The sequence below is a fragment of the Lynx rufus genome, unplaced genomic scaffold (genome assembly GCF_022079265.1).
Source record: "Lynx rufus isolate CCGP_SWC_20201006 ecotype Redwood Valley unplaced genomic scaffold, mLynRuf1.p SCAF_16, whole genome shotgun sequence".
Lineage (NCBI taxonomy): Eukaryota > Metazoa > Chordata > Mammalia > Carnivora > Felidae > Lynx > Lynx rufus.
Window position 1 is genome coordinate 31,521,100 of NW_025814830.1, and position 24,954 is coordinate 31,546,053.

The following is a 24,954-nucleotide window of genomic DNA, read 5'->3' on the forward strand; positions in this document are numbered from 1 at the left end:
TGGGGTCTACAGTATCTTTATTTTAAACAGAGAAACCAGGCTGCAAGAAGTCTACGTGATCGGAGCAGATGGCAGTTTTCTTTCCAGAGGGTGAAGCCTGAGCCTAGCTGGCAGCACACAAAGGTTAAAACCAAAGCCCAGATATCCTCTTTCCTGGTCTGCCCTGCATGGCCTGCTCATGATGTGAGATGAGAGACTGCATGACCGCACTGGATGAAGTGAGGGGTCCAACTGGGCAGAGGCGACACCTCGACAGGAGACCATCATTGAAGAGGACACGAAAATTAAGTGCAGTGACTTACTCTCTGCTATTCTCTGATGAGAAAGGTGAGGGTATGGGATGAACGGTAAAATATGTTCTTCATTCTTCAAATAAATAAATCCTATAGGATGGGGTTGATGATCAATTGAGCAAGAGAAGAGGGTGAAAATCTAGGCTAGTTATAGATCTCTGTGTGTAAGGAAAAGAACAGCAATGATAAGGGAGAAGAGAGGAACATTAAAATGCCTGAAAGTATTAAAAAGAAGGGCCTTTCCCCCCCCCCTTAAATAAGACAGGAAACAGTATCTTTTATTTTCCTCCCTGCAATGGCAGCAGACTTGCTGGTTTTCATGAAACATGATTTCTGGAACAAGGTCTGTTGATAAGCTTGCTCAATCACGGGAGGACACGGGACTGACTGCTAATGTTAGAATGAGGTCTTCCCACAACACCTCTTGTAGGTGCTACTCTCGTGCTGGATCTGCAGAGGTGCCCCAACACCATATGGTGCTCCAGTTAAAGCTTCAGAAACATTGCAATGGCATGATCGACAGGTTTTTTTGGGCTTTCTTATACATGTAAACTCTTGGAACAGCTGGAGTTAAAGCATGAGCAGGAGTTTGGTTTTGAGCCACAAAGTTTCAGACACCAGCCACAGATGCCTCTGCCCTATTTCACTACATGTTCTTCTCTGAGAAACACATGGTTGAGTGTTAAGTACTGTCGCTGAAAAGAAATGACCTGCTCACCGCCACCCGCCCTCCTCCTTCCTCTGTGTGAATCTCACAACAGCAGAGGCTGTAGACAGGAAGGCTGTTGGCTCTTTCTCAGCAGGGAAATTACTTGGTGACCTGGTGAATGGCGTGGGCAAGGTAGCCCACGTTGCCCGAGGTGACTCCTGCCACAGAGATGCGGCCATCCTTTGTCATGTAGATGGAGAATTCCTTGGTCAGCCTCTCCACCTGCAGAGGAAAGAGTACAGGAGCACTCCCAGGCAGGGGGATTTGCCCAGCCAGGTGTGGCACGGTGGCCAAGTGTTAAAACAGGAAAATAACAGAAAACTCTATTTTCTCGTTTAAACCCTATTCCCAGAATTTGGTAGGCTAGTGCAGAGGGAGAGAAGGACAAAATGCTATCTTAAAGTAGGATGAAGAATACCGAGGTGTGGACAGGCAAAAAAAAAAAACAAAAAAATCTCATTTCAGCATTTGTAGGAAAGATAGATCCAGAATCCAGCTATGGAACAGCTATGTCTCCTATCAATATTCAGGCTCCTTTTGGTTTGGGAAACTCTTCAGAGAAGCAGCAGTGGTCACAAAAATGATCAAAATGTGCTCTGTTCCTCAGCAGTGTGCAACCTCATGGGGGACACAGACAGGTAAATGACTAAGAACAAAACAAAATGAATGCTACACTCTACCTGAAAGGGCTTCAAACGACTGTTTTAACAGTAATCTGAACAGCTAAGTGATCTATGAAGAATTCCATCATTTTGCAAAGACTCATCAGTTGGTCAGCTGAGGAGAAACTGGAGTCCACTCACCTGTTCAGGCTTCAGTCCTATGAAACAAAACATGCCAATCTGGTCAGTGATGTGCTGCCAGTTGTGGGAGGAGCCCTCCTTCTTGAGGTTGGAGACCAGCTGAGTCCTCATGCTAATGATGCGGTCAGCCATGCCTTTTAATTCCTGCAACCTGTGCAAAAACCCACCAAGATGCAGCTCAATTCCGGACAAGCACTGACAGACAAGCCACAGCTGACATGAGTATTCCCCTAGTGTGCCTCAATTCTTTGTCCTATCCTGAGTTATATGCTAGTTATAGCCTTCTGTTTTCTATTAGAACACTATTTTGATTAGGCAGCTAAAATGATTAACATAATTGAGTTATTAAGAAAAATGAAAGAACGACTCAAACCTAGGAAGGCTAAGGTTCTCCATACTTTATGTGGAGGCAAAAGTTGTGTTTTAAATAGCAGACTATGACTTTATTTTTAACATGGATGGAAGAAACACTCCTGCGTTTGCAGTTAAGACAGTGCACTGGGAGGCTACAATGTGCCAAGCCATGTGCTAGGTGGTAGGGAGAAAGGGAGGCTTGAGACATAGTCCTTGCCTGTAAATCTTACAACTTGACACTGGGAACAAACCTGGGAACAACCAGCTATGGAACGAGGCAAGAGAAGGTAAGAACCCATAGAACAGTGCTGTGTTGAAGGCCCCAGGAAGAGATGTAATTCTATCTGGGTGGCTGAAAGGAGTCCTGATCCACATGGCTCACTCAGTTCTGTACATAATCACTGCTTTCCTCAGAATCTCCTCTTCCCATTCTATTCCTATGGCTCTAGAGGAAATTCTTATCTGTTCTCAGCAACTAGACGACTGTGGAAACATTTATAGTTTCCCCCAGTTCTTATGTGTTCACATTCTTTTTTTTTTTTTTTTTCAACGTTTTTATTTATTTTTGGGACAGACAGAGACAGAGCATGAACGGGGGAGGGGCAGAGAGAGAGGGAGACACAGAATCGGAAACAGGCTCCAGGCTCCGAGCCATCAGCCCAGAGCCCGACACGGGGCTCGAACTCACAGACCGTAAGATCGTGACCTGGCTGAAGTCGGACGCTTAACCGACTGCGCCACCCAGGCACCCCTGTGTTCACATTCTTTAACCACCTATGATGAGGCCATACACAGAACAGATCACAATCGCCAATTACAAGTCAAATGACAGTCCTAGTCATTTGTGACTCGTTAAACATTTACAATTGGGCACTTGCTCCTAAAAACATGGATTTGTCCTCCCTTGGAAAAGTTGGCAACTCGGCACTAGCAGAGTGATTACTGGCTGGAGCTGGAGCCCTGGCCCTTCTAGGGATGGCACTGGGTTTACATTTCCTATGGTTCCATCTCTCCAGCTCCATTTACTTTGAGGCCGGGGTGCTAAAGGCAGGGAGTGTGACCACGGCCAGATCCAGGGCAGCTTTGGTGAAGCCCTTCCGTGCTCCCTGCTACCCACAGAATGAACTTCTGACTTCTCAAGATATCAGTGAAGGTGCTCCATGATCTATCTGCTCCCACCTTCCCAGTTTTGCTGCCTTCTCCATCCTCCTCCCACTCAGTGTCTTTGCCACAAAAAACCACTTAGGACTTTTGATGCACATCGTGTAATGTGTGCCTTTCTTCATGCACATCTGTCCGGTTTTCATTTACTCTTCATCTCCTTTGGGGGAAAAAAAGCCGCCTTTTCTCTTCAAGGCACAGCCCGCATGCTGCTGTCTTCATTAGGTCCTCCCTCATTTCCCCCTAGAATCGATGGCTGCTCCTTTCATCCGCCTTTATTCCTTGTCTCTTTTATCAATGCCATACACTTACCTTTCTCACTGGATTATAAACTCTACAGGTAGAAATGTCTTACTCATCCAGCATACTACCTTTGTCATCTTTGTACACTACAGACTTTCGATGTGTACTGATGTGCACACATTAAAAAAAAAAAAAAGACTATAATTCTAAGAGACAAATCGAAACTAATCCTACAACACACATATATAGGAGTAAAATATATAGTATGTTACAATGATGAAAAATAGTGAAGAAAAAAGCTGGGTTACAGTGACTATATTTACAGTTAATTTTTTCCCTCTCCTAAACTTTCTGAAATGTACTTACACGTTAATGTTATAATGGAAAAAAGTAGAATTTAAAAAGTAGTTAATATTTTGGTAAGCCTTCCATGGACTACTGAACTGAAAGAACTACCCTGAACCAGACTTACTTCAATGTTTCACAGGATTAATTTAAAGTAGAAAGAGTAGCTGTCATGTGAAAAGTTGGGGGGTTGCAGATAAAGTTCCTTGCAGACAGCAGACAACAGATTTAGCTTTTCTCTTCAGGAAGCTACTCAGGAATCGATTCCCCCAATTAACTGGCTACACAGGACAAACTCTTGTTATAACAAATCACATTGTTCATGGGCACCTTGGCTTTTTTTTTTTTTTTTTAAGTTTATTTATTTGGTGGGGTGGGGGGAGAAAACACGAGCAGGGAAGGGGCAGAGGGAGAGAGACAATTCCAAGCAGGCTCCACACTTTCAGCACAGAGCCCAATGTGGGGCTTATACCCACAAACTGTGAGATCATGACCTGGGCCGAAATCAGGAGTTGGACACTTAATTGACTGAGCCACCCAGATGCCCCTTGGTTAATTAACTTTGAATTATATAGAGCAGGGGGTTAGCAAACTTTTTATTTTTTACTTTTTAATTTTTTTTATTTTTTAAAGTTCCAGTAGAGTTAACATGGAAAACTTTTTATGAAGGGCTAAATTATAAATTTGTTAGGTTTTGTGGGCCATTTGCTCTCTGTCACAACTACTAAATTCTGCTATATGGCATAAAAGCAGCCACACGTAATTCATCAAAAATGGGTGTGGCTGTGTTCCAATAAAACTTTACAAGAACAGGGAACAAACGAGATTTGATCCATAGAAGTTTGCCAACCTCTGATCTAGAGCAAGGTTTTCTAAATTGTGTCAGGACCCATTAGTAGGTGATAAAGTTTTTCTAAATTGTGTGTCATGAGTCATGAGTAGGTCATAAATTCAAGGTAGATGGATGCAACTGGCATTCAGGAAATATTTAAATAAAAAAAAAAGAAAATATTAAAATATAACACACGAAGGGGCGCCTGGGTGACTCCGTTGGTTTGGTGTTCAACTTTGGCTCAGGTCATGATCTCAGTTTGTGGGTTTGAGCCCTGCACCAGGCTCTGTGCTGACAACTCAGAGCCTGGAGCCTGCTTTGGGTTCTGTGTCTCCCTCTCTCTCTGACCCTTTTTTTTTCTTTTTTTGATTTTTTTAATGTTTATTTTTGAGAGAGAGAGAGAGAGAGAGACAAAAGGAGAGAGAGGGAGACACAGAATCCAAAGCAGGCGCTAGGCTCTGAGCTGTCAGCACAGAGCCTGATGCAGGGCTTGAACCCACAAACTGCGAGATCATGACCTGAGCCGAAGTTGGATGCCCAACCAACTGAGCCACCAAGGGCCCCCATCTCCGACCCTCTCTTACTCATGCTCTCTCTCCCTCGTAAAAATAAATAAACATTAAAAAAAATTTAAATATAACACATGAAGCCTAATATTAAGTTTGGACAACCACGTCAGTTATATATATGTTTACAGGTAATGTATTCAGAGTCATGATACAAAATATCTGTCTTATGTGGACTGTGGTTAAAGAGATCGAGTAAGACTAAGAGCACAGGGGCCAAGAGATTCAGATGGTAGGAAAAATAAAAACTCAAAATAAGCAGAAATACTGATTCGGTGGTAGTTATTACTAGGATTAAGAACCAAAAATATGGTGTTCTTAAAAAAGTTTTCCTATGTAAGGTACTTCAATTTGAACTCAATTTGAGGAGAAGGCAGGTTTTACTTAGCATGGAGATAATGGAATAAAAAACCCTGCCATTTCTCAATCATTTGTCTCCAATGTATTTATTTGGAAGTGCTAAAAAAAAAAAATGCCCACTCCTCTCTCCCTTCTGCCTCTTCCATATATGGAGGCTGCGTGATATTTGTATGTCACTAGTTGCTGATTATAAAGGAGCTTTGAGAGATCAGTGGTGGGACAGACAGATGGCTGGGGAGTGGCAGTGTGCTCTTACCATTGTTTTCGCAGGTCAGGGCTGGTTAGGATGGTCGAGGCAATCCGGGCCCCGTTGATTGGAGGGTTGGAATACATGGGACGGATCAAGATCTTCAACTGTGACTCTACCCTTTTGGCTTCATCAGCATCTTTGCAGACCACAGTGAAGGCTCCCACACGCTCACCTGAGAAGACAAAAAGGGATCCTGTCTTCTAGTTTTCCAATGTAAAATGCTGAAGCAAATGATTCAATTTGCTACATGTCATGCTTCCATCAGCAACGCCACAAAAATATGTTATAAATAAAAACCTTTCAACACCCAGTATGGTGACTTTAGAGATAACAGAAAGAAAGTCTGAGAACTCAAAGGTCTCTTATTATATACAATTTCTTGGCTCATGGAACGGTTACTTCTTGTTTAGAGAAACAATAGTTTTCTCTGCTAGAGGAATTCAGAGACACAAAAGATGATGTGACTAAGATCAGTTAGATCCATGTTACCGGTCTTTCCTCTCTGGGTAACACACACGCATGGACAGGCACAGACACTCTGTGGTGTCCTTTTCCAGCGCTTCTCCGATCTCACTGGGACAGACATCACAGACTGGGGCCTTCCGCTTACCGTACAAGCCCATGTTCTTGGCATAGGATTGGCAGAGACAAACGTTAATGCCCTGTTCGATGAAGTGGCGTACAGCCCAGGCATCCTTGTTACCATCACCGCTGGCAAAGCCTTGGTAGGCCATGTCAAAGAATGCAAAGAGGTTGTTTTTCTGGGAAGGAAAGAGAAGAGCAAGGCTTTAGGGGGTCCTTCTCAAGACAACCCACATGGCTGCCTGTGCTTATTGGGACAACGTCTGCCTCACATAGAGTCAACACAGTTTTCTCCCCAACCGGCAATTTGGAGATGTTTAATTTTCCTTGAGTTAAGGTATCATTATATATGTTTTTACTTTGGTGGATATGGTCCCTCAAAAAGACATTAAGAAAAGAGACTCTTAATTTCAGTCTTCCCAGAAAGCTGCTTGATCCAACAGGAAGCTCTTTTCAGGCCCACAGGAGTCTGGGTAATTACTGTGGTCCAGTCGACACAGGACCAGCATCAGCCTTTTCTGGGGCTAATGTAACTCTGGCAGCCTCACCTTATACCCAGAAATCATGGGAAGGCCTCATGAGAACCATCTCATCTTCAAAGTGCTCTCTGAATGTTCTTTCTCTGTCCACCCCCCCCATCTCATTTTATTTACACCTTAGGTTTGACAGAATGTAAAGAAAGGGAAACCAAAAGAAGTGAAAACGTGGACATAAGGCAAGAGGAATATTTTCCTCCCTTGGAATTTTTTTTTTTTTTAAGTAAACTCCATCCCCAAAGTGGGGCTCAAGCTCTAGACTCTGAGATCATGAGTTACACAGTCTACCCACTGAGCCACCAATGTGCCCCTCCTCCATTACAATTTTGACTAGGGCCTTCTCTGACAGCTGATGCTGTGAATGGTAATGGCAATGCTGAGCAAACAGGCAAGGATAGGAGGGGACATGAAACAGTGTATAAAAGATGAACAAGTAACAAGGACCAGGGCAAACGACAGACATCCCGGGACCAGTGGATACCCACTGTACAGGCTAGTCAATGACAAGATTTATCAGAATTCCCCACATCCAGGCTGAGGAACAAAAATTATTTGCAAGCTGCTCATGTATCATCAATTAAGAACTGCTAATTATGCAAATGAGAAGTTCTTTCCTGACAACTTAACAATGTGGGCTCAAGGGTAATTAATTCTCATTGTTAAGACTTTGCCAAGGCAAACATCTAAGGCTAGTTACTGAACACAGCACTGTCACCAGTCAGTTCAGTCTCCTTACCTTTACCACTGTTGCTATTTCCTTCCACTGCTCAGGGCGAGGGTCCACTCCCGTGGGATTGTGGGCACAGGCATGCAGGAGAAGAACACTTTGCTGTGGCATTTTCTAAAAAGACAACCAACAGATGATTTTGCATCCCTCAACAAGATAATTTACCTGAAATGCTGTAGGGTCACTATTTTTGATCAACGAAGATAATATGAGTTCTGAGAATTAGCTCATCCCCAGTATTTTAAGTCAGATATTGAGACTGAGATGTGAGGCATCAAATCTCCACAAGGAAGCTTGTTCCTTCACCCCTCTTGCCCTGAAAGCCATACTTACCGAAATGTCCTCTATAGCGCCTGTGAAGTCAAAGCCACATGTCTTGGGGTCATAGTATCGATAACCGTGTAGCTGCATGCCAGCGTCCCTGAAGATGGGTGTGTGATTTCCCCAGGATGGTTTGGGCAGATAAACATCTTGGCTGAACTTAAAAAATCTTTGCTAAAAAATGGGATGAAAGGGAATGGAAAAATGAAGGAAAAATAAAATGACATAGTTTATGGAGGAAGACATTTTTCTCTATTTTCTCTTCAGTTTATCTCAATGACTGAGAGACAGTAATGACTGAGAGACGGTATGACTCAGCATCAAGACTGCCTGCGTTGGAATCCAGGCTCTGACAAGGAAATTGGCTGTGTAGTTAGGGACCTCTCTGGGCCTCACTTTCTTCATTTGTAAAATAGCATTAAATGAACCTCCTTCATAAAGATTAACTGAGTTAAAACAAAAGCTGCTAGTAACAGATATGTGCTCAATAAATTATATTTATTGTTATTATAATTTCTAAAGTTTAATTATTTGAGAGAGAGAGAGAGAGAGAACATGTTCACGGGGAAGAGGCAGAGAGAGACAAAGGGCAAGAGAATCCCAAGCAGGCTCCACACTATCAGCAGAGAGCCTGATGCAGGACTCGAACCCACTAACCGTGAAAGCATGACCAGAGGCAAAACCAAGAGTCAAATGCTTAACTGACTGAGCCACCCAGGTGCCTTATTATTATTATATCTTCCTTGTAGTTTTTAAGTACTTTTTTTTTTAAACTTAAATCCAAATTAGTTAAAGTACTTTCATATTCCTTACCCGTGACTCCATTTATCAGAGAATAGGAAATCTTCCAATTATGTGGAAAGAAGTCAGCAAACACACATGCAGTAGGAAAACACCCTCTCCTCAGCTTACAGACTGTCTTACAGCTCTTTCCTGAAGGAGTTTCCAGACTCACCAGAAAACCGGCTCCAATCCTCAAGGCCCCGGTTCCAGAAATGGTCTGCACGGTGACATACTGAAGGAGAGACACCACGGTTAGGGAGGTCCAACACTCGCTAGAGGCCCACAGATACAGAACAGAGGCCAAGCCCACAGAGGCAGTACTCTGTAGTCATTGCCCTTCATTTTTCAGAAGTTGAAGACAATGTTCCAAATGGGTATTTGCAAACGAGAAAACAGCACTAATTGTTTCATTTCCCCATTTGCTAAGAGACAGATTGATTCTCCTTGGAGTTCTCAAAACAGCCACCTTTTCAGTTTCCAACACCTTTGCTGATGGAGAAGCTAATTCCTTAGAGCTTGTTATTAGTATCATATGGTATATGAGAAACTTTCAGGACCCAAACTCGCTCCCCATGAATAAGGGCTAATTTATACATATACCATGGTCACTACATTAAAATATTCTAGAATTATACAAAATTCAATGTGTCTCTGAACATCAAAGCTCCTTGAAAAGCAAATCAATACATTATAATAATATTGCTACATTTTATTATTTTTTTAAAAGTTTATTTATTTTGAGTGAGGAGGGGCAGGGGGAGAAGGAGAGAGAGAATCCCAAGCATGCTCTGCACTGTCAGCACAGAGCCTGATGTGGGGCTCAAACTCACGAACTGTGAGATCATGACCCGAGATGAAGTCAGACACTTACTTAACCGACTGAGCCACCCAGGCGTCCTGTAGTTTGTCCTTTCATTTTTTAAGTTTCTAAAATTTTTTTTTTTTTCAACGTTTATTTATTTTTGGGACAGAGAGAGACAGAGCATGAACGGGGGAGGGGCAGAGAGAGAGGGAGACACAGAATGGGAAACAGGCTCCAGGCTCTGAGCCATCAGCCCAGAGCCTGACGCGGGGCTCGAACTCACGGACCGCGAGATCGTGACCTGGCTGAAGTCGGACGCTTAACCGACTGCGCCACCCAGGCGCCCCTCATTTTTTAAGTTTCTAAAGCATATTCAGTACAAGATAAACATAAGCATACACAGAGCAGTGTCAAATCTTCAATCAAATTACTATTCCATTTTCAGGACTACTGCTGCATTTTTGGGATTGGTGTTATATGAAATCGTTTATTTAACGAGTGCCAACTTACTTTCTAAAGGAGAGATATTAGCAATAGTGTGGTTACTGCAAACAACCATCACACAAAGTGATGTATCTCTATTTGTTTAAATTAGTTCACATTTGTTTAAACTGTTAAATTTAAACAGACTGTAGGATGCCAGAGTCTGCTCTGCTTACCCGGCTACTTTTCAACACTTCATTGTTCTCACCCAAGGCTAGTTCTGCAGATGCCTTACAAAATTCAGCAAGTCCTACAATGGGCAGGTATTCTTTGTCCAAATTTTTTGCAGCAATCTGGGCCTCTGCCTAGACAAGAGAAAATGCACCTGCTTAGTTTCTTCTCCTTACGTGGAATTACTGTGATTAATATTTAAATGTTTTATAACTTAAACATATATATTCAATATAAAGGAAGTAAAGCCTTGTTTTTATTTTGGAAGTACTGTCCAAGGAAAAGGGTTAAGTACTACCTCTGAAACTAATATTACATTGCATGTTAACTGGAATCTAAAGAAAATCTTGAAAACACAAAAATAAATACAAACTATAAAAAAAGTAGAATACTTAATATTTTATATTGCAGAACAGAAATATTTCTAATTTTTAAAATCATATATATATTTTTTATATGGTTTAGGTTTTTATATGAATGGGTACAGTGTTCTCTTGGTCAATATTTAATATAAAATGGCATTCTTGGAATGCACAAGAACAAGGTTTACGAGCAACACTTAAAACACTTATAAGTAGATATAAGATGATAAAATCAAACTAAATACATAAAAAAGTAGTATTTCAAGGTATACACCAGTCTCAGAACTTCAAAGCGTTAACAGTAACAACCACATATCTTCATGCTTTGGAGACGGAGGCGTGGCTGTCTCTTTAGCTGTGTGAGTCTCAGCTGAATGGGGGAACAACTTGAAGTATGTACAAGAGCTTGTGGTGGTGTTCCAGCCTGCAAAATAGCTAATACTTGCTGAGTACTTTAAACTGACTTGCTGAGACCAGAGCAATTTCTGCATGGCCTGAGACCCAGCAGCCAGCAGTTTTCAATGGGTCTTCTCCTCACAATTGAGCCCTTTTTTTGTACTCAGAGAGTCAAAGAGAGGACACGTAACCCACACTCCCACACTTTTGGAAGAAATTTCTTCTTCCAGTGGTTCATTCAGGCCATGTTCTATTATTTCAGTGGCTCATGAGGGCTGGGCCAGCCTGCTGTATAGTGTGCAGCTTAGATGGTTAGAGAGTTCCTTACCCTTACCTGGAAGTATTCTTTTGAAACGTTCACTCACTGTGCCTGTATGGGGGAATGATGCATCATCACCCCACTTTGAGAAGTGACAAAGAAGAGGAGGTGCAGAGGGAAAGGACACTCATACTTTCTTTCAAAAAAAACTGTTCTAAGAGGATTATTTAAAGTTATAATGATAACCAATAGAAAAACTACTAATAAAAATACAACAATAATAAAACAAATTATTCTACAGTGCAGTAGGAAGAAAGGACAGAGCATGCCTGTGTGAGAGCTTTATTAAGGCAATCAACATGAGAGGAAATGGAAAATAACCACAGTAACCCTCATCCACAAAGGGCTATTCTTATCACCAAAAGGCAATGTTTAATTCTTCGTCCTTATGTGCACCCTCAGGATTAAATACGAGACGATGCCTGCTTCTGTAGAAAATCACGTAAGTTCAATCTTGAAAAAGACCACACAGTTCCAATCTGTCTCTTTTACAGCCAAGGAGACCACAGCAGACAACCTGAGTGATTCAAGCAGTTAGTGCCAGAACTAGAACCCAGGTCTCCCGACTCCCAGTGTGGCGCTCTTTCTGCCACTCTTTAGGAGCTGTCTCCAGTTTACCCACCCTGAGAAGGCAGCAGATGAACGGCAAACTCACCTTCCGGACACTAGGAAGCACATAAGGCTTTCCATTATCGTCCCGGTAGGCACCAACTCCCAGATTCATCTTTTTGCTGTTGGTGTCTCTCTTAAAGGCTTCTGTGACTCCCAGGATGGGATCTGGGGGCCCCATCTCCACATGGGTCCACCAGGAGCTGAAATGGGAAATAAAATGAAATCAGTCATAGTAGCTGGATTTCCATGGCCAGAGACATCTCAGATCTGCTGAAAATCCATTTCTTTGCAGAAGAATGCAGAAGACCAAAGATTTTAACACAAATGCAAGGAGGAGAAGGTGGATGGGGAGGACAGGGTGCATGTGTAGGCTTTTAAAGTAGCCCACACCTGGGGCGCCTGGGTGGCGCAGTCGGTTAAGCGTCCGACTTCGGCCAGGTCACGATCTCGCGGTCCGGGAGTTCGAGCCCCGCGTCGGGCTCTGGGCTGATGGCTCAGAGCCTGGAGCCTGTTTCCGATTCTGTGTCTCCCTCTCTCTCTGCCCCTCCCCCGTTCATGCTCTGTCTCTCTCTGTCCCCAAAAAAATAAATAAACGTTGAAAAAAAAAATAATAAAGTAGCCCACACCTGTCCTGAATTCCCAGGCAAAGAGGGCTATGAGAAACAGAGTGGTAAAAGATGACACAAAAGAAGCAAACAAGGGCAAGAGTATTATGTGATACTGTCCCCTCAAAGGGGCTTGGGTTTTACCTTGTTCTCAAAATTATTAAGGGGTATCTTTTGGAGAACTTGTTAAAAATACAGGTTCCTGGGGTACCTGGCTGGGTCAGTCGGTTAAGTGTCCGACTTCAGCTCAGGTCGTGATCTCACAATTTTTGAGTTCGAGCCCCGCATCGGACTCTGCTGAGAACCCAGAGCCTGGAGCCTGCTTTGGATTCTGTGTCTCCCTCTCTCTCTGCCCATCCCTCACTAGATCTCTCTCTCAAAAATAAATAAAAACATTAAAAAAAAAATACAGGTTCCTGTGTGTCTCATCTTGGATATAATGAGAACATGTGGAGTCATTAAAGTTTTGTTTTCTTTGGGTGTGAGGAGGGTTAGGGTTGTTGATCAGGTAAGGGGAGTGGCATGGATAACCTTGCCTTTTTAGAGCCCATCTGCGAGCAAGGTGGGGCACTGAATGCAGAGTGGTCAGAGCAGATGTAGAAGGATCACTCACTGCACTGGCTCATTACATGGCCAGAGAGTTAGAGGACGGCCTGAATGAGGATGGGGCAGTAGGGCTTGAGAGGAAGACAGAATTTTGAGCTATTTAGGAATTAAAAATCAACAAGAACTGCTTGTAACAAACTACTGATTCCTTCACTACTTACAAAGTTAAAAAATGCCGGACAATGTTCATTACTCTTTATTTATATGAGAGTCACGATTTTACCTTAAAAAATTATCTCGTAAAAAAAATTATCCCTTGGGGCGCCTGGGTGGCTCAGTCGGTTAAACGTCCGACTTCAGCTCAGGTCATGATCTCACGGTTGGTGAGTTCAGGCGCCGCATTGGGCTCTGTGCTGACAGCTCAGAGCCTGGAGCCTGTTTCAGATTCTGTGTCTCCCTCTCTCTCTCTGACTCTCCCCCGTTCATGCTCTGTCTCTCTGTCTCAAAAATAAATAAATGTCAAAAAAATTATCCCTTAATAGTCTTGGGGTGGTGGTGGGGGGGGGGAAGGTCATCCACCAGGGCCAGGTGAACTGTATTGCCAGGCAAGTATACATCTGTCCTCAGTGCCCTGAGGTAATCTCAAGAGGCAACAGAACCTTTTTCTGGCAATAGAACTTTAAAGCTTTTCTTTTAAAAGTTTATTTATTTAGAGAGAATGCGAGTGAGCAGAGTAGGGGCAGAGAGAGAGAGAGAGAGGGAGAGAGAATCAGAAGCAGGCTCCACACAGCACAGAGCCCGATGCAGGGCTTGATCCCATGAACTCCAGATCATGACCTGAGCTGAAATTAAGAGTCTGACACTCAATCTACTAAGCCACCCTGGCACTCCGAGGCAACAGAGCTTTACATTTCTGAGGCTTGTTTCTCTGGCTTGTTCTCCACCCCCTACTGATTTGGGGTTTTGTTTCTGTTCCACGTATGGCCAATAAGCTAGTCCTCATTGGCAGCAATGACTGTGAATCTGGTTTTATGATCTGACCATTCAGTAATTTCTGTAAATGGACAGCAAAGATCTATTCTCTGTTGGGTGAGAGATGACACATAATATGGTTTATTGTTTGTGTGATTTTGTTTCTTTTTTTTTAATCAGAATTGTGAGGTTTTTATTTGTGTTTGTTCTCTGCCTGTTTTAGACCTAAAGAGCTGAAGTTTTAGACCTAAAGAGCTATAAGATCTCTGTGTGTCTGTAATTCAGAAAAGCTTTCTTGTTTTGTCTCTGAGTGTCTGAATGTGAAATGTTTTCCAGCTCTGGAGGGTACTGATAAATTGGATTATAAAAATCTCAAAGGCACTCTGTTCTGATTGTGTTATAGGGACTGAATTCCTATTACTTTAAATGTGCTAGACAAAAGTTTTTTCTTAAAGAAACTAACTCAGAAGTGTTTAAAAAATTCAAGTTCACATAAATGAGATAAACCTTTGAGACCAGTTTAACTGATATAATAAAAGTAGCTATGTCTTCTAGGGTGCCTGAGTGGCTTACTCAGTTAAGTGTCTGACTCTTGATCTCAGCTGAAGTCTTTATCTCAGGGTTGTGAGTTAAAGTCCCTTATGGGGCTCCATGTGGGGTGTGAGGCTTAGGAAAAAAAAAAAAAAGCTAGGTCTTTTTTTAGACACAAGCATACATTTTATTCTATGTGGCTTTGTTTTTCCTAAACTTACATTGGTTTACTCATACTATACACAAAGCATTCCTAATATAATGTTTAAAGTTATGAAAAATCTGAATTTGTGTTCAACTAATTATTCTGACATATTTTCACCTCATACCTGTCAGAATGGCTACAATCAAAGACACAAGAAATAACTGTCAGCTAGGATGTGGAGGAAAAGGAACCTTCATGCACTGTTGGTGGGAATGCAAACTGGTGCAGCCACCGTGGAAAAGACTATGGAGATAAATAGAGGACACATGGCTGACTCAGTGGGTAGAGTATGTGACTCTTGATCTGAGGGTCGTGAGTTTGATCCCCATGTTGGGTATTGAGAGTACTTAAAAAAGAAAACAACAACAACAAAAGTTAAAAAAACAAACACATAGGGGCGCCTGGGTGGCTCAGTCGGTTAAGCGTCCGACTTCGGCTCAGGTCATGATTTCGTGGTTCGTGAGTTCAAGCCCCCGCATCGGGCTCTGTGCTGACAGCTCAGAGCCTGGAGCCTGTTTCAGATTCTGTGTCTCCCTCTCTCTCTCACCCTCCCCTGTTCAGGCTCTGTCTCTCTCTGTCTCAAAAATAAATAAACGTTAAAAAAAAAATTAAAAACAAATAGGGGCGCCTGGGTGGCGCAGTCGGTTAAGCGTCCGACTTCAGCCAGGTCACGATCTCGCGGTCCGTGAGTTCGAGCCCCGCGTCGGGCTCTGGGCTGATGGCTCGGAGCCTGGAGCCTGTTTCTGATTCTGTGTCTCCCTCTCTCTCTGCCCCTCCCCTGTTCATGCTCTGTCTCTCTCTGTCCCAAAAATAAATAAACGTTGAAAAAAAAAAATTAAAAACAAACAAAAAAAAATAGAACTGCCATATGCTCCAGTAATTCCACTAAGAAGTATTTACCCAAAGAAAACAAAAACACTAATTCGAAAGATATATGCACCCCTATGTTTATTGCAGCATCATCATAATAGCTAAGATAGAAGCAGCCCAAGTGCCCATCCACAGATGAATGAGAAGATATAGTATACACACGCAACGGAATATGACTCAGCTATAAAAAAGAATGAAGTCTTGTCATTTACAACAACACAGATGGATCTAGAGGGCATAATGCTAAGTGAAATAAGCCAGTCACAGAAAGACAAATATTGTATCATTTAACACATATGTGGAATTTATGAAACAAAATAAACAAACAAAAAACCAGACTCTCAAATATAGAGAACTGATGGTTTCCAGGGGGGTGGTGGGTGGGGAATGGGTAAAAACAGGTAAAAGGGATTAATTAAGAGCCCACTTAGATTGATGAACACTGAGTAATGCATAGAATTGCTGTACCCTTATGCTGCATAACCGAAACTAATATAATAATGCTGTATGTTAATTATACTTAAACTAGAAAAATAAAAAATTATGTATCTTTTTATTAACTTTTATTAGTAGGTTAAATTTCTTAGAATGGTTTTAGATTTACAGAAAATTGAGCAGCTAGCACAGAGTTCCCACAACTTGCCCCCCAACAGTTTCCTCTTACTACTAACATTTTATATTTGTAGAGTACTTTTGTTACAATTAATGAACTGACACATTAAGCCCACAATTCATTTAGATTTCTTTAGTTTTTACCTAATGTCCTATTTCTGTTATAAAGTTCCACCCAGGATACCATATTACATTTACTTGTCATGTCTCCTGAGGCTTCTCTTGGTGATGACAGTTTCAGATATTCCTTGCTTTTTTTATCACCTTGACAATTTTGGGGAGTACTGGTCAGGCATATTGCAGGGTACCCCTGATTGGATTTGATATTTTTCTCATTAGACCGGAGTTATGGGTATTTAGAAGAAAAATAATGTATTTTGTAATGTGTTAGCTTGAAGACAATTCCCAAGACCTTTAAGTAACTTAAAATCGTGGACTAATTTAATTATGAGTTAAAGGGTTAATCACTGGATTCTTAGACAATTTCTAAGAGAGGATATAGACACATTTATTACTAAACATAATTTAAATTTCATATATTTTTACTTCTTATTTTTACATAGGCTAGAAGGCTATAGCTTTGGGTCATTTTAGTAAGCATGTTGTTGCCATTTCAAGACAGCGTAGGGGTGCCTGGGTGGCTCAGTTGGTTAAGCATTCGACTTCAGCTCAGGTCATGATCTCAGTTCTTGAGTGCCAGCCCCATGTCTGGCTCTGTGCCGACAACTCAGAGACTGGAGTGTGCTTCAGATTCTATGTCTCCCCCTCTCTCTGCCCATTCCTCGCTCATGCTCTGTCTCTCTTAAAAATAAACAAACATTAAAAAAAAGAGAAAAAACATATAAAAGAAAGTATAAAAGGGATATGTGTGTGGCTACAGAAGCTGAACTATGTGCTTCTTTAGCTATGTGCTAAAATGCTTGCGCAGGACTGGCATCAATGCCCGCCCCCTCAGTTTTGTCTGTGAAATGGAAGTTACTTTGGCTAAAAGCTATTTTTGTAAAGTTTACTTATTTTGAGAGAGAGAGTGGGGGAGAGACAGGGATAGAGAATCTGAAGCAGGCTCTGCATTGAGCCAGATATGGGGCTCGATCTCACCACTGTGAGATCATGACCTGAGTGGAAATCAAGAGTTGGAGGCTTAACTGATCCAACCACCCAGGCATCCTGGCTGTAAGTTATTAAAAAAAAATTTTTTTTTCTTAAACATTTATTTTTGAGGGACAGAGTGAGACAGAGCATGAGTGGGGGAGGGGTAGAGAGAGGGGGGTACACAGAATCCAAAGCAGGCTCCAGGCTCTAGGCTCTGAGCTGTCAGCACAGAGTCTGACATGGGGCTCGAACTCATGGACTGCAAAATCATGACCCGAGCCAAAGTCAGATGCTTAACCGAATGAGTTACCCAGGTGCCTCTAAAAGTTATTAAAAAAAAAAAAAATTAATGTTTATTTATTTTTGACAGAGAGAGACAGAGACACACACAGCATGAGTGGGGGAGGGGCAGAGAAAGGGAGACACAGAATCCGAAGCAGGCTCCAGGCTCTGAGTTGTCAGCACAGAGCCCAATGTGGGGCTCGAACTCATGGACCGTGCGATCTTGACCTGAGCTAAAGTCAGACGCTCAACTGACTGAGCCACCCAGGCGCCCCTAAAAGTTATTTTTAATGAGTGGTTGAGACTATACTCAGATCAACTGTGACAAGAGAAGTACAACTTTGTGTATGTTTTAGTCTTTCAAAGAAAAAAAAAGTCATGTTGTTCTAAAGCTGTGATCTTCACACATTTTGGTCTTTGGATCTGTTTTTCCTCTTAAAACTTGTTGGGGGTCTGAAATAGCTTTTATTTATGTGGGGTATAACTACCAATATTTACTGTATCAGAAATTAAAACTAAGAATCTCTTATACTAGAGTATCAGCTTGTTCCAAATATGAAAGAGCATATAAGGACAAAACTTGCAAAGTGAATTTTGTCTTGATTCATAAAAACTAAGTCTGAAAAGAAGCTAAGAAATGTGTTAACATTTTTTAAAAGTCTGCTTATTCTTCCTTGGTTCAGTGATTAATGACTTTATAATACAAAAGGTTATTTTTTACCTTCTGTGTTATATGCCTATACAGTGGAGATTCTGTGTTTTACCAGAATACTTCTTTATGCTTTATGTTGATTCTTATGTCCAAAAACAAAACACAGTTCCTCATATATGAAGGAACTAAGGTTCTTTACAATCATGTTGTATGTTTAATTCAATATTTTCTCATTTTAATTAAATAGGTAAACAATGATTAATTCTCAGATACTTAAAATCCTATTTTAATCAAGTGACCAAATATCACCAAAAAATTTTTTTGATCTGGCCTTCTCAAACTGAATCCTAAACATAGAAAACATAAAACTTCCAGGCTATCTTTCATCTAAACCTACAGAGAGATTTTTTATTTTTAAGCTACTGAGAGATTTTTTAAAAACTATTTTATTTATTTTTGAGAGAGTGTGAGTGGGGGAGGGGCAGAGGATCCCACGCAGGCTGACAGTAGCGAGTTGACGTGGGGTTGAACTCACAAACCATGAAATCATGACCTGAGCTGAAGTTGGACGCTCAACCAACTGAGCCACCCAGTGCCCCACTACTGTGAGATTTCTAAGAGTGCACCCAAGAAGCACCATCTATGTTTCCAACACACACTCTCAGCAGCAGGATGCATTAATGTATCAAAACTGAGGTTTTACCTCATGGTAAATTACTGTTCTGAAAAAAGATTACCCCTTTTCTTCAGGATAAATTAGCAAAAAGCTCTTTACAGATTCAGATTACAGAAGTCTTTATGATTGTCTAAATCAATCATTGAGAATGTGCTATGTGCTAAGAGCTGGGAATATCAGAGTAAAACAATCCCTGACTATCTACCACATTAGCCCAGTGGGGTGACCTGTAGGCAGGCTGGGGTCGGAGGATGACCTTCAGCAATAAAGACAGGCTCAGAGCACAGAATATTAGTTTTAAGAGACCGAGGAGAGGACCTAATAACCTGGGAAAGGGGGAGATAGTATAGGCTTAGAAGGCTTGCAGGAAGAGGTGACACATGAGCTAAGTGCTACCGATGAGAGGAGGAAAAAGGCGTTCCCAGCAGAGGCGTAAGAAAGGCTAAGGGTGAAAAAGAGCTGGGGGAGTGCTGCAGGGAAAGGTGAAAGCTAGGGAAGCAAGGTTCCAAATTACCCAGGTGAAATAGCTCACGTTCCTTTAGTAATCACTTATCCAATCTCAACCAAATGTTTCAGCACAGCACAGTGAAAGTTCTCTACGGTCACCACGCTGACAAGCTCAGTGAATTATTCAGAATTTCTTTTCTGAAAATGATTCTCTTGAACTAGTCAGTGGCCAGTCAGCACTCGTTCATTTCACTCCTCCATAAGGCACAGTGGATGGCTCAGCACATTACAGAGTTAAATTTATGCTCTCCTGACAAGTTGAAACTGCCTCTGTATTAATAGCTGTAATTGTGACATATAGTTAATTCTGTTATCAAAGCGTAGATTATTCCATTTTTGGATTTCCCAGACTTTTATTAGCTTGCCTCGGATAATGTCAGTACTCGGCAAACTGCACGGATTCAAATAACAGCTCAGCTGCCTACAAGCCTGTGTGCGCACAGGCAAGCCAATTACATCTCAACCTTCCTTATACATGAGCACATAACGGTACCCAACTTACAGAGTTGTTATAAGGATGAAAGGAGTTATTAAATATAAAACACTCAGAGCCTGGAATAGGATGAGTGCTTGCTGTTCACTGGTATCATTGCTACTAAATTATTCCTTCTATGCTTCTATTCTACCGTGCCAGTATGGAGCCTGGCAAGGCAAGTATGTAGACAATTCAAGAAGGAAATGGTCATAATTTTATGACCAAATACAGGTCTTTCTTGGTTTTCAGTTGTTTAAAACGTTTATTTATTTGAGAGACAGAGAACATGCCCGAGGGGCAGAGCTAGGAGACAGAGAATCCCAAGCAGGCTCCATGCCACCTTGGAGCCTGATGCATGGCTTGAACTCTCAAACCATGCGGTCACGACCCGAGCCAAAACCAGGAGTCAGATGCTTAACTGACTGAGTTACCCAGGTGCCTCTTGCTTTTCAATTACTACTAGTTTTCCTACAGTTTGAGAGACATTATCATTACCATCCATCTCCCTCATTAGCTTTACTGCCAGGACTCAAAACCCCCCTGTTCTTTTTCATTGTTGTAGGCTGCTTAGTTGTTCCCGTACCTAAGCAATAGTAAGAAACAGATACCTTGAAACAACTTCTGACCTGGGCCTGAAGAAAGCTTCCTTTATTTCCTACCCACAGTTTAGACCCTGAAAGCTTGCAGCCACCTGCCGGTATATATCCCTGCCATTAACTGGTGAGTGAAAGGAATACTTTGAATGTCAAAGACCTATTATAGAAAACCTGCAGGAAGCAACTGTCATTTCAAAACAGATGTCTTGGTCTCTAAGGCCTTTCATCAACAATGACAGGACTGCTGCCCCAAGCCACAAGGACAGAAGGTGCCATTCTTATTAAATGATGTGAAAAGCACTTATTCATCAAGTTCTTTACAAAGTTTACTGAGTACAGAGATTCTCTGAGAAACCAAAGCCTCAAGTCTTCTGGCAGGGATCTGATCAAGAGTGGAATCTTTCTTTTTCTGAGCACATAGCAGTATCTATGAGGCACCCAGACGCCTCTGGAGTGTATCTTCTAAGAATTCTAAAAGCAACTACACCATATTGAATCTTAATCTAAATACAGGAGCATGGATACCCAATTTGATTAGTTCTACATTAGTAATCATGTTCAGAACCTCTATGCCCTTCACCATTCCCTTCCTTAAAACTGTAAAGACTCTATACCCACAATGTAAGAACCATGATGTTTTCAAGGGACAGTACTAGCTGAAAACAAGAGTGCTAGGGACAAAACTGTTGCTGATAACCTGTGGCCTACAAAGTGATTCCTACAAATGTACTTTGGACAAGTGCAAAACCTCAGCCATTGAGCAATGTTGGCTAACAAACCAAAAGATGTTAGGTACAAACTATTCAGATAACCTTTTCTAATTCAAATGTCTTGTAATTTTCCTGGGAACCTACCTGGCGCTTTAAAATTAAAATAGCTTAGGGGCGCCTGGGTGGCTCAGTCGGTTAAGCGGCCGACTTCAGCTCTGGTCATGATCTCGCGGTCCACGAGTTCGAGCCCCACGTTGGGCTCTATGCTGACAGCTCAGAGCCTGGAGCCTGTTTCAGATTCTGTGTCTCCCTCTCTCTGACCCTCCCCCGATCATGCTCTGTCTCTCTCTGTCTCAAAAATAAATAAACGTTAAAAAAAAATTTAAAATTAAAATAGCTTAGGGGCACCTGGGTGGCTCAGTCGGTTGAGTGTCCGACTTCACCTCAGGTCATGATCTCGTGGTCTGTGAGTTCAAGCCCCACATCAGGCTCTGTGCTGACAGCTCAGAGCCTGGTGCCTGCTTCGGATTCTGTGTCTCCCTCTCTCTCTGCCCCTCCCCCACTCACAGTCTCTCTCTCTCTCTCTCTCTCTCTCTCTCTCTCTCCTTCAAAAATAAATATTAAAAAAACTAAAAAAACTGAAATTAAAATAGTTTAAAATATATAGTTTAAGAATAGTTAAAAAAAATGTTTTCCTTCACATTCTTATTTTATTTTGAATTGTGGTGCTCTATCTCACAACTGTGAGATCACAATCAAGAGTTGATCACTTAACCAACTAAGCCACCTAGGCGCCCCCACATTCTTATTTTAAAATAAGAAGAGAAGTTAATTAATTTGCTCAAGATCACTGAGTTAAAAATGGGAAAGATAGTACAATTTTGATCTTCTAGCTACTGGTTATTATACAACTACCACACACTGCCTTTCCAAAGGGTCTCGTGATACTCCTTCAGTTATTTCACAAAAAATTAAATAATCAGAATTAAGAACAGATCATTATAGGCTCTATTACCCAATTAAGTATCATTGCTTAAACCTGAACAGCACCTCCTCAACTACAGGCACTCAACTATTTTAAGGCTTTGTATCAGGGAACAAAGTAGGTAAGGTCTCTGCCCCCGTGGAACGTACATTCTAATTGTGAGAAGACTGAAAAGAAAAATGAGTCAGCCACTCAAAGAATGACCAAAAGGTCACACCCATAGGGATTTTCACCAAGCACTTTAAGTAAGCTTTAGGACACGCAGCCAAATTTATAAACCAATAATTATTTAAAAAAAATTTTTTTTTTCAACGTTTATTTATTTTTGGGACAGAGAGATACAGAGCATGAATGGGGGAGGGGCAGAGAGAGAGGGAGAGACAGAATCGGAAACAGGCTCCAGGCTCTGAGCCATCAGCCCAGAGCCTGACGCGGGGCTCGAACTCCCGGACCGCGAGATCGTGACCTGGCTGAAGTCGGACGCTTAACCGACTGCGCCACCCAGGCGCCCCTAAACCAATAATTATTTTAAGGTTACTACAATGTTGAAAGACTTTCTCTTGCCCATCGTTTAGGCACCCCTTTCCAAACTGGCTGCATGAATGATAACCACTCCCTAATTCTGGCTCACTAGGTAGCATGGCTTAAAGAGCACACCTTGACATAGGGCCAAGGAGGAGCCAAATCTGGGAGAGAAGGAGCAGTGAAAGCCCAGACAAAATTGTACTGCCAAGAGTTTGAGGCTCCGTAAGGACACACTTCTGCTGACTTGAAGACAACGCGCATACAATCAAAGGAAAGGCCAAGGCACATAAAAGAGGCCAAGGCTTTGCTCCTTGTAGTCAATATCTAGCTGGAGGTGGGCTGGAGACTAGATTCATTAGGTGGTACTTAAGGATACTGTCCCAAATCGCCTTCTTGAGTGAATCAATCGCCTGGCTCAAGTCTCCACTAGGAAGGAATTACTAATTCGCTTTAAACTCCGTGCTTTTTAATGGCAATATTTAGCACGCAGGGCTTAATGACATATTTATAATTTTTTGAGTGGCACCTGTTTCCCCGTCAGGCGTGTTCACCGCAGCCTCCATCGTTAGCATCGGGTCTAGTACCTGGCTTATAGCTGACGAAGTATTTACTGAATGAGAGCAGAGCGAGGTGGAGAGGAAGAACGGTGACTTTTCCACAATCAGACCCCCTAAGGGCAAACAAAACTACAAACAGAACTACACCTCTGTTCTTTTCCAAGCAAAGGGGTCACCGGCGACATAGGCGGTAACGCGGCTGGGAGGATGCCGCGCGCCAAGGTCAGGGGATGCAGAAAAGAAAGCTGGGCTGGAAAGCCAGGGCCTCGGCGGGGTACCTTCCTCTCGAGTACTTCCTACTCCCAGGCCCACGACCGGCAGTACTCCGCGGCCCTGCCAACCCTTAGGCCCGAGGGAGGCCACGATAGGTGAGCCCCGCCGTGCCCCAGGGCAGCCCATCAAGGGCACCCGCGCCCCTCCGCGCCGCAGCCAATCGGTGCGAGGCAGCCTCGGCGGCGCAGCCAATGGGCGCCAGGCCGTCCGGGCCCGGCACCTCAGCCCCGCTGGCTCTCCCCTCGCCACCCCACCCCCACCGCGCCGAATCCGCGTCTCGTGACCCCCCACCCTTGAATGGAAGTCCGGGTGCCGTAGAAGGCCCACACTGCCTAACCCCGGGGAACGCGCTGACACGTTCTCCTGCAGTCCTGGGGGCAAAAGAGGGGAGGGATGTAGGACCCCGAGGGTTACTTTGAGGCGCCGGCGCTCAATTTTCAGCGCCCAGTGAGGCCGAAGGGGTGTCAGAGAAAGCATGTGTGTGGTGCTTGTGTTTGGGGGGAGCGGGGATATGTCCAGGGGCGCCCGCAGCCCGGCTGGGCAGGCCTGTTGTCCCCAGCTCCGTCTCCGTCTGTCCTGCTTACCTGGCTCTGGCAGAAGCCGCGGCAGCGAGGCCCGGGTGGAAAGCGGCGGCGACCCCGGACAGGACGCGGCCGGTGTGCAGCAGGGCCATGGTGGGCGGCGAGAAGGCAGTGGGTAGCTGCAGGACAGAGCGGAAGGCCAGCGGGCGCGCACACCGAGGCGCGGGCTGCTTCTGAAGGTAAGGACAGCGACTTCCCGGGGGCGGCTAGAGCGGCCGCCCGCCGGTCTGAGCCGCGTTACAGCGCACCCTGGCGGCCGGAGCGCAGCGGCGAGGCCAAGGCTGAGCGGTGGGTGGGCGGGGCGGCCCCGGAGTCTGCACCACGCCCCTCCAAGCCAACTCCGGCCACGTGGTTCCGGAGAATGGTGACGACACCGTATATTAAGGTTCAAAGAGCTTGAAAACCTTTTTCGTTTAATCACCGTGGACCGGACAGTAGAGGTAGATGTTTTTATGCCAGTTTGAAACATGAGAAAATTTAGGCTGATGTAGTTGAAGTAGTTTGCCTACAGCCATACATCCAACTGAGTATTTCGCTAAGTGCTATCACTTCACCTTCTTCCCGAGTGTGTGTGTGTGTGTGTGTGTGTGTGTGTGTGTGTGTGTGTTTAAATCTCTGTTTGTAGAAGATAACAGGCCTGTCTCGTGGGGTATTTGTGAGGATTAAGTGAGATTAGCCGCTTATGTCTAAAA

General features: G+C 43.2%; 1 protein-coding gene across 1 annotated transcript; it reads right to left on the bottom strand.

Moving 5' to 3' along the window:
• On the bottom strand, positions 1-24,448 carry GOT2 (glutamic-oxaloacetic transaminase 2). The gene is made up of 10 exons (XM_047078512.1): positions 24,266-24,448; positions 12,054-12,210; positions 10,327-10,455; positions 9,038-9,097; positions 8,095-8,256; positions 7,771-7,875; positions 6,527-6,677; positions 5,923-6,088; positions 1,806-1,956; positions 1-1,224 (listed from the first exon to the last, which is right to left on the bottom strand). The coding sequence occupies exons 1-10, from the start codon at positions 24,352-24,354 to the stop codon at positions 1,102-1,104; spliced, it is 1,293 nt and encodes a 430-aa protein (XP_046934468.1). The 5' UTR covers positions 24,355-24,448; the 3' UTR covers positions 1-1,101.
• Positions 24,449-24,954: the final 506 nt, after the last annotated feature.